This window comes from Sinocyclocheilus rhinocerous, unplaced genomic scaffold (assembly GCF_001515625.1).
Source record: "Sinocyclocheilus rhinocerous isolate Xijiao unplaced genomic scaffold, SAMN03320098_v1.1 scaffold1048, whole genome shotgun sequence".
In the NCBI taxonomy this organism is placed as follows: Eukaryota; Metazoa; Chordata; class Actinopteri; order Cypriniformes; family Cyprinidae; genus Sinocyclocheilus; species Sinocyclocheilus rhinocerous.
Genome location: NW_015649578.1, coordinates 91,754 through 102,325, shown reverse-complemented (window position 1 = coordinate 102,325; position 10,572 = coordinate 91,754). Strand labels below are relative to the sequence as shown.

Sequence of the window (10,572 nt, the reverse complement as noted above, 5' to 3'; positions counted from 1 at the left end):
CCTGAGGCTTATTCATTTCCCTTTTGGTGTGAAAGGGCTTTTACAGTTGCCAAAAATATAACTTTTGGGTTTTTTGTTATTAAAAAACAAATAAGTAAGCTCAGTCCAGGTGACAAAAAAGTAAAAGCAAAAAACTGTTGTATGAATACTTTCGCAAGGCACTGTGTATATATATATATAATTTTTTAGCCTAATGTCATAATGTCAAAGGATTACTTCTTTTATTTCCTGCAAAATGTGCAAGGCATTGCATTTTATACTCTTATCATACACCAATTAGTCTCTCATCAGTTCTTTCAAAAACAGTTACTGATTTTGTCCATATTTTCATTTTGCTGGCTCAATATCAGTTTATCACATGAAGTTCTGAAGTTATGCCAATAAACAAATAAAAAACGATTTCTAGCTAGATGTCTGATGGTAACCTTTGTGAAAAATACACTTCAGCATACTTTTAAAAAGAGATCATGTATCGGAAATAATGTGCTTAATATACTATAGAATATACTCCTACTAATATATACAGTTTTCAGACACTTAATTGCTTATTACCGGTAATTGCAATTAAATGAAAATGTATTATAGTTTAAACTTATATTAAATTCAATGAACTTAAGAGTGCTTTTTGGCCCACTAAAATGTATCATTATACAGTATGTAATTTCATAATTGTTGTCTTTGCAATATGGATAGAGTATTCTGCTGAATGTATTGACAAGCATTGATGATAAACTAGAATATATTTTAATATCATTTTGGTAACACTTTAGATTAGGAAACACATATTCACTATTAACTAAGAGTTTTCCCTCAATAAACTCATTTCTCACGAAAAAATAATTTGCTGCTTATTGATAGTAAGTAAGGTAGTTGTTGTAGTTAAATTTATATATTGGGTGGAGTTAAGATATCTAGAATACAGTGGCGATAATGTGTTTTTTTAACTTTAAACCGCATAAACACATTTCATTACACCAAATACACAAAATAATGTTCTTTTTAGCAGCATCATATGACCCCTTTAAAACTAAATCAGTAATTCTGATAGTGTTTAGGCCAGCAGAGACGGCTTTGCTGGCCCTGACGGCCCACCACTACTAGAATATGGTCATGCAGAATAAGACATTAATATGTGCTTTATAAGTATTAATAAACAGCCAACATGCTAGTAATATGCACGCTAATAAGCAACTAGTGAACAGTGTTTCCTAATCTAAAATGTTACTGTCATTTTTATTAAAACTTGCAATATCAAACACACTGCAGTAGAAAAATTAAAATCAAGTTACTTTACATTCTTTAAAGCATGATAAAATATTGGTAAAACAATGATTTAAAATGTATTTTAAAGTACATTTAATTGAACAAAGGGTAACACTTTATTTTAAGGTGGCCTTGTTACACGTTACATGTACTTACTATTATAATAACAATTAATTATGCATAATTACATGTAAGTAACCCAAACCCTAATCCTAACCCTAACCATACAGTAAGTGCATGTAGTTAATTAATATTACTCCGCACTTAAATGTATAATTACACTGTAACAAGGACACCTTAAAATAAAGTGTAACTGAACAAAGTGCACTATGTGTTCAGAAACATGAAAGTATCTCACTGTAAGTACACCTTTTATTTCAGTAATATTATATGATCTGCAAGTACAGCTTTTTAAAAATATATATACTATTAAGATTTGAAGTACACTACACGTGCACATCTAATACAATTAAGCACACTTTTTTTCACAAGGGCACCTGTTTGATCTGATTTGATTGCATTGAATAAAAAGTGAGACACTAATCAATGACATTTGCACTCATCTACCAGACAGTGGCTAATATTTACTCCCTAAATCCCATGTGAGTCTCATCCGGTGTTTGTTGAGTGTTGATTTGTGTGTGTGTGTATTAGTTGTGGTGTGTGTTGATTGGGTCTCGTGGGTTTGTTGTTGCAGGTACGAACATGCTGAGTGGACACCACATGCAGTCTAACGGAGATGTGAATGGAGCTCATGCGTCTCAGTCTATAGTGTCCACCTCTCACTGTACCCCTCCCCCACCTTACAACCCCGACCCCAGCCTCGTCAGGTACTACACCCTGCAGTAGCACCAACCTGACACACACACACACACACTAGACATGATGTACGGCTCCTTTTTACAACACTGCGGTTTTAAATAGCAATTTATTTTTATAACATTGTGGCTGAATTCAGCCTGATGTGTCTTATCAACAGTGGCTTCAGGTTGTCCTGTTATATTAGGATAAAGAGACCTTAAAGGGATAGTTCACCCAAAAATGAAAATTTGATGTTTATCTGCTTGCCCCCAGGGCATCCAAGATGTAGGTGACTTTGTTTCTTCAGTAGAACACAAATGATGATTTTTAACACAAACCGTTGCAGTCTGTCAGTCTTATAATGGTGGTGAATGGGAATCATGGCTTTGAGAGTCAAAAAAAACAGACACAAACAAAACCAAATTAAACCCTGCGGCTCGTGACGATACATTGATGTGTAAAGACATGAAACGATCGGTCTGTGCAAGAAACTGAACAGTATTTATATCGTTTTTTACCTCTGATGCACTGCAATGTCCGAACTGTCCTGAGCGCGTCCTCGACAGCCGGTGCGTGATGCATCTTCTTCTTCTTCTTGCTTTACGGCGGAGCACAGACTTATAAGTGCATTACCGCCACCTATCTCTCAAATGGACCATTGACACTCTATCTACAATCTCAATTAGGAGTGTCAATGGCCCACTTGAGAGATAGGTGGCGGTAATGTACTTATAAGTCTGCAGTTTGAGTTAAAAATCTTCATTTGTGTTCTACTGAAGAAACAAAGTCACCTACATCTTGGATGCCCTGGGGGTAAGCAGATAAACATCACATTTTCATTTTTGGGTGAACTATCCCTTTAAATCATTCAAAATGCCTCTTTAGATGCATCTCTATTTCTCCTCCACTTCCTCATTTGTCTTTACATAGTTAGAATCATGGAATTACGGTATATTGATGCTTTTTCTTTTGTGCTAATACACAAAAGAGGATTGTGATTGTAATGAAACCTTTGCTTTTAAAGAGGCTTTTGGTTTCTTTTTCAGACTTAACTATTTGTACATAAGAGTAATATCTTTCTAAATATTTCTCTGCTGGTCAGAGAAGCTTTTTGACTTCAAATTACACTTTAGTGTGCAAAACATGTAAACCTTTTTCATTAATATACATGTCATATCAATTGTTAACCACTTTATGTTCCATAATTATGCATACGACTGATCCCACACAGTTATTTATCTCATCGGGCTGGATGGGGGTGGCGAGGTGCCTTTCTGGTTAATGGCCTGTGCAATTTCATCAGTAGGGTGAATCTCACAAAAAAACATGTCTGGTAAACCCCAAAATCAAAAGAAAAATAATAGAAATTATATTTTGCTTGATTGGTTTTAAGCACCATTTAAATTTTTTTGCATTGTAACATTATTTTCATGACAATTAAACTCATTCCCCCCATTTAAATACTCAATACTGTAATTTTTTTTTTTTTTTTTTGTCCCACACAGTTATTTATCTCATCGGGCTGGATGGGGGTGGCGAGGTGCCTTTCTGGTTAATGGCCTGTGCAATTTCATCAGTAGGGTGAATCTCACAAAAAAACATGTCTGGTAAACCCCAAAATCAAAAGAAAAATAATAGAAATTATATTTTGCTTGATTGGTTTTAAGCACCATTTAAGTTTTTTTGCATTGTAACATTATTTTCATGACAGTTAAACTCATTCCCCCCATTTAAATACTCAATACTGTAATTTTATTTTATTTTTTTTTGTGTGTAATTCTCATTGTTCTGAATAGTAATTTTTCATTAAATGAAAAAAATTAATTTTCTCACTAGACTAGTTGTTTAAAGGCAGCACAACAAATACTACCATTTTATATATATATATATATTTTTTTTTTTACAATTTAAATAACATCATCTTTGTATTTTTATTACAGAATTGAAAATTGTTATGATAATTAAAATGTGGAATATAAAAAATGGTAATATAATATAATTAAAAGTGATGTATCAATCTAAAAAAATTGTAGTGGTGCTAAAAATATTTAGTTTCTTTCAGCAAAAAGTGGAGTGAAATATGACCCTGTATGAGATGTTCAAGACAGGTTTTTTTAGATTTACCTTCACCCAGATATCTGTTTACATTATTTACTCAGTTAATCGCATTGTCATTTGTGCTACTGTCATAAGTCTTATATATTGGCACCTAGAGTGAGATTTATTTTTCAACTAAATGTGTTATTTTCCATGCACATTGCAATGTTTTACAGACTCTTTTGTCACAAATTTGATTATTAATATCAATGTTCCATCTACATTTAATACTTAATGTATCAGGGTGAAATTAAAAGGCAACGTCTCTAATTATGACAAAGCAACCATATGTTTCTGAATCCATGTTTTGTTTAAAATGACTTAAAATGCAGAGATTACACATACTTTCCTCACTTTCTTGTAGTTTTGTTTGTCTCAGTTGCTCTACCTTTAAAGTCACTCTGTCGGCTTTATATATTTACAACATTTCCTGTTTTGATTGTATCAAGCAAATCATTTTTATTGGTGAAATATTTATAATAAAAAGATCAATGCAATGAAAAACTTGTTACGCATCATTAATGTAATTGCATGTTTTGATAGCATTTTTATTTATAAAAAGAAATCATATGCAAATTCTGAAATATTAATACACAAACATTTGCATGCATAAAAAAATCTTAAAAATAAATATCTTAGAGAGAGAGAGAGAGAATCTTACCAAACTTTTGAATGATAGTGTATATTGCATTCACTTCTAGCCCAACGTTTTTAGCATTTTTTTAACTGGTATTTGTATCATCACTGATTTATTCATAATCATGATTACAATACAAATGCTTTATTTCAATCAAGTATTCTGTTGCCTAAATACACTCTCATTATCATTCCATCAGTTCTTGATAATAAAATGCCAAATGGCAAATGCCGTGGTGCTTTGCTTGTTATGTTCTCCATGGGTGAATATGTAATTCACAGGACGCAGCCGCTTGGTCTTAGTGGGATTCCTTTTCTCTCTGAACAGTTTCTTAACCAGCCTGGGCTGCCAAAACTGCATCGACTACTTCATGTCACAGGGACTCCAGAGTGTCTACCACCTTCAGGCTCTTTCCATGGAGGTAAACCAACAGTTCAGGCAATACGCTCTTTTCATTCTTGGATGATTTGTGTTTTATCCTGTTTTCCATTCATTTTTCCCATAGGGATTTTTAAAAAGTCATTAAATGTTATAAGCCATGAATCAACCCAACCAGCTATGAGGTGAATCACATTACAAACTTTGATTTGAAGCAAAAATTTATTTTAAAATAAGAAAAAAAGGGTAACGCTTTAGTTTTGTCACGGGTTGCTACTGTGAGGAGCACGGAGCGAGGAACGAGGAGACGCAGAGTCCAATTCAAACAAAAATATTTAATAATAACCAAGGGAACAGGCAAACACACGTAGCATAGGTTGACATGAACAATTCCAGAGCTCTGAAACTGGAGCCGACACTGGAGCAAGCTCTTGCTTATTATCATGCATATTACTAGCATATTGGCTGTTTATTAGTTCTTATAAAGCACATATTAATGCCTTATGACCATATTTTAGATCCCTAAATCCTACCCCATACCTAAACTTAACAACTACCTTACTAACTATTAATAAGCAGCAAATTAGGAGTTTTTTGTAGCAAAAGTCGTAGTTAATAGTGAGAAATGGACCTTAAAATAAAGTGTAACCAAAAAAGGACAAAGGTACAAGACTGCATTAGTGAGAGAAAGAACTACAATCCCATGAAGCATTATGAATGACATCGTTGCATTAAAAATGATGGTGAAATATAAAACCATTCATTCAAAGTTGGTAATTATATGTACAGAGACAATATATTTTAAATGCATTTAAAGGCACAATATGTAATTTTCGCTGCTAGAGGGCGCGTATTCAGAATAAACAAATAGACAAAGGCTAGTTTGATGACGCCGTGACTGAGTGTGGAATCATGGGAGTTGTGGTCTTCATCCCCACAGCCGATGCAATCTGACGGGACTTGGGTGTTTCTTTCTCTGGATTTAAACATTCTTCGAAAAATTTGGGATAACGTAAGTACACAAGCCAGCAAAATATATAACACTGTTCTAGTGGTTTTTGGATATTTTAATAAAAAAATCTTACATATTGTGCCTTTAAAACACACACACACACATTTTTTTTTTTTGGAAATGTAGTTATTGGCCACAAATTCAGCAGTTAAACATGATTATTTTTATATAAAAATATTCATTAATATTCAGTATTACAACTATAGAAACAATATATTTTAAGTTTACAAAATACATACTGTATATATACATACAAATATACAAGTACTTTGACAGCATATAGTGAGATTGACTGCGACTATATATGTTTGGTGGAATTTTGCAGTTAAACATGATTATTTTAAAAATAAGTCGATTAACAACCTCATAGCTCACAACAGGTCTTTCTTCAAAGGTTTGTAAGTTATAAAATCTATGGATAAATTGAATAGATTTTGTACTTTCGGAATCCCACTGTTGCATTAAATAGGACAGTTGCTCTGAAATACTTGATTCTGACTGGCCAGCAGCATATTTTTATATAACCACCCTAAATGTATACAAATATTATTCTTGTAATAGAATGATATTATTCACAAAGGCCATGAAATGGGCCTCTTTCATAGAATGGCATTCACTGTAACTGGCGATCTTGTGTTCCTCAGGACCTTGGGGCGCTGAAGATCCCTGAGCAGTTCCGGCTGGCGATCTGGAGGGGCCTGCAGGACATGAAGCAGGGCCACGATTACGGCCAGCAGCTCATCCGCTCCAGCAGTAACATGGCCAGCATGGCTCTCGGCGCCGGAGGAGAGCTGCAGCGGCAGCGCGTCATGGAGGCCGTGCACTTCAGAGTGCGGCACACCATCACCATCCCCAACCGCAGCGCCCCCACAGGAGCGGAGGAGTGGGCTGACTTCGGCTTTGACATGCCCGACTGCAGGTTACACAAGCACTCCATTAAGGAGGAGTTCGCAGAAAGCGACGTTCACTGAGAAGGACCATCGCTTTCCATGCATCGCCCATATTGGTTTTTTTAAACTGCGATGGACAGTTTGTATTATCCATATAGTAGCACTTCCATATTTGACAACAAATGATTTGAGGAGTAAGAATCTTTGTGCAAACAATTCCCTTTTATTAAAACCAGGGTTCAAACGAATCATTTTATTTGATTGTCATTTGTGGCCTTATGCTAATATTACATCACATATTACAAATGATCCATTAGCTAAAATGAATTATATATTATTAGGACGTAGTTATGAACGGTTAAAAGCAGTGTATGATTTCTGAACATTGCCTTATTTATTTCGGCTTGGTGTAAATAATAATTGTGCAATCATGTATGATATTGAATTATGTGTGAAATAATGCCCATAGATCAAGTGGATGCTTGACCCACAAAATCATACTTTATTTACTTATTTTGAAAAACACAGGTTTATCAAAGCCAGATGTGTACAGCTGGATCAAAAGGCATTGTGTATTTGAATTATTCTCTCATTTCAATATGTCATACCATACCTATAATTCGTTCATCAAAGTTTTACAATGACATTGATGAAGAAAACACCATAAAAGTGAATTTACAGGTTTTTAATTATTTTTATTTTTAACTAAGACACGTTTTTTTTGAAGTGGTGCTTTACACTGCAACTTTTAAAAAAAAATTTTTTTATGAATGATCTGTTAAGTGTTATATTGTTGAAAGGGAGACACTGGATCATCATATGGGTTGTCAGACTTTTAAAGTTCACCCTTTTTGTGGTATTAGCCTTGCAGGACAAGGTTTTATTTATCATGCTGTACTGTTATAATGTCTACTTTTCCTTTAGCACATGTAATCACTGTCTTGTTAGTTTTAATTGTCTCTAATTTTATGTTTTCATCAAAGAGTAAAATTATGACTCAGCCAAGGTATTAAGGTGAATCTTACAAAAACATCCAGGTGACATTTCATCCCAAAATTGCAAATTTTACACAGGTTTATCAAAGCCAGATGTGTACAGCTAGATCAAAAGGCATTGTGTATTTGAATTATTCTCTCATTTCAATATGTCATACCATACCTATAATTCGTTCATCAAAGTTTTACAATGACATTGATGAAGAAAACACCATAAAAGTGAATTTACAGGTTTTTAATTATTTTTATTTTTAACTAAGACTAATTTTTAACTTTTTTTTGAAGTGGTGCTTTACACTGCAACTTTTAAAAAAAAAAATTTTTTATGAATGATTTGTTAAGTGTTATATTGTTGAAAGGGAGACACTGGATCATCATATGGGTTGTCAGACTTTTAAAGTTCACCCTTTTTGTGGTATTAGCCTTGCAGGACAAGGTTTTATTTATCATGCTGTACTGTTATAATGTCTACTTTTCCTTTAGCACATGTAATCACTGTCTTGTTAGTTTTAATTGTCTCTAATTTTATGTTTTCATCAAAGAGTAAAATTATGACTCAGCCAAGGTATTAAGGTGAATCTTACAAAAACATCCAGGTGACATTTCATCCCAAAATTGCAAATTTTAATGTATATATATGTAATGCATGTAAAAAATAAATAAATAAATAAAAAATCAGCAAAGCACAACAAATAAGAATTTTGGGAGAAATGTACTAAATTGTTATAAACAAATAAATAAAAATACAAAAAATACAAAAATTATGAAATTGGTCTTTAATCAAAATATTATTTTTTTTATTTTATTTTGGGGCTAAAAAAAGACCTGGACATAATTTTTTTTGAGATTCACCTCTCCAACACTAAACAACAAAGTCTTATATGTACTATTTAACTTCACTTTAACATTCTAATTTTATGTTTTCATCAAAGAGTAAAATTATGACTCAGCCAAGGTATTAAGGTGAATCTTACAAAAACATCCAGGTGACATTTCATCCCAAAATTGCAAATTTTAATGTGTATATATATGTAATGCATGTAAAAAATAAATAAATAAATAAAAAATCAGCAAAGCACAACAAATAAGAATTTTGGGAGAAATGTACTAAATTGTTATAAACAAATAAATAAAAATAAAAAAAATACAAAAATTATGAAATTGGTCTTTAATCAAAATATTATTTTTTTTATTTTATTTTGGGGTTTAAAAAAAGACCTGGACATAATTTTTTTTGAGATTCACCTCTCCAACACTAAACAACAAAGTCTTATATGTACTATTTAACTTCACTTTAACATCACTTTTAATACTACTAGTACTAAGAAGATGACAAAGGTTGAAGTACTTTTGTTCAGCAGACCCACACAATTATTATGATGTGAACCCATCAAAAGCCACTGCTTGTGTCTTGTTTAGGTAAAAAATAATATAGGAAAGCAGAAAAGTGTTACACACAGAGCCGTCATCCGGGAACATTGTCTTCTGTGGTATATAAGGAATATATTTATACTTCTTACACCCATAACGTCTAAGGGCCGTCTTGAACATTGTTTGGTAGATTGTATGTAGTCAGAGGTACATTTGTCACCTTTATTTAACAAGCAAATGCATTTGTAAATAACTAGTGTTACCCATAGAATTCCTTGTTGTTCATGTAATAACAGCACATTTTAAACTGGGTCCCAGGAGGTAAATTGAGGGAAAAAATGTTGTTTCTAAATTGGCCGTGATGGTGAAATACCATCATATATATCGAAGCACTTTATGGCTTTAGGATATTGCAAATGATGTTATATTCACAATTGATATCAGTCAGTATTATGTCATGCTGTGTCATTTTGACAACTACAGATTTTAGAAATGTTTTTAAGAGTTAATATCTTGTGTTTTCATTAAAGAGCTGTAACACTGTTTCTTTTTTATATCGCCACGTTTGAATGATGTAAAGTGATTTCTTTTTCAATAAATACTAAAGTGTGCAAAGCGATGATGTTTTAATGCAAGATCAGTAACGGTGAGGATGTTTCAGAACGAGAAGCTGTTGTCTGGTCTCTGCTGGATTTCAGGCATTCTGAACATGACATTTCAAATGTCACGTAAGTTACACCTATTTAGGATCAAGTTAGGCCATTGATGAGACGACACCGGAGAGCATCTGAAAGAGCAATAAAACAACTAGATAAAAAAGTTGGTTAAGACAATCTTTGAAGCTGGGTTGAGAAACCCAGGCCAGAAAGACTGAAAAAGATTTGAAGTTATACAGTCTATTAGAAAAGCAGACAGATAGATAGATAGATAGACAGACAGACGGACGGATAGACAGACAGACAGACAGACAGACAGATAGATAGATGGATAGACAGACAGACAGAGAAGTGGAGAACTTCATTCTATTAACTCCTTTCCCGCCAGCATTTTTTTTTTAAAAAGTGGCCATGCCACCGCCAGCATTTTTGATGATTTTCACTAAAATTTCATGGCCCCCAGAATATTTTG

General features: G+C 33.3%; 2 protein-coding genes across 2 annotated transcripts in view; both read left to right on the top strand.

Annotated features, from left to right (window-relative positions):
• LOC107710766 (tumor protein p73-like) overlaps window positions 1-10,572 on the top strand; it is a 33,797-nt gene that overhangs the window by 18,623 nt on the left and 4,602 nt on the right. The gene's annotated exons all lie outside the window — the stretch shown is intronic.
• LOC107710785 (tumor protein p73-like) lies at window positions 1,777-7,785 on the top strand. The gene is made up of 3 exons (XM_016515634.1): window positions 1,777-2,093; window positions 5,126-5,219; window positions 6,833-7,785. The coding sequence occupies exons 1-3, from the start codon at window positions 1,969-1,971 to the stop codon at window positions 7,157-7,159; spliced, it is 546 nt and encodes a 181-aa protein (XP_016371120.1). The 5' UTR covers window positions 1,777-1,968; the 3' UTR covers window positions 7,160-7,785.

What these genes read in the sequence shown, in the direction of transcription:
- LOC107710785 (XM_016515634.1), top strand. Translation starts at nt 1,969, where the DNA reads ATGCTGAGTGGACACCACATGCAGTCTAACGGAGATGTGAATGGAGCT. An exon ending in CCCGACCCCAGCCTCGTCAG is followed by an intron (nt 2,094 to 5,125) that starts GTACTACACCCT and finishes CTCTCTGAACAG; the next exon opens with TTTCTTAACCAGCCTGGGCT. An exon ending in TTCAGGCTCTTTCCATGGAG is followed by an intron (nt 5,220 to 6,832) that starts GTAAACCAACAG and finishes TGTGTTCCTCAG; the next exon opens with GACCTTGGGGCGCTGAAGAT.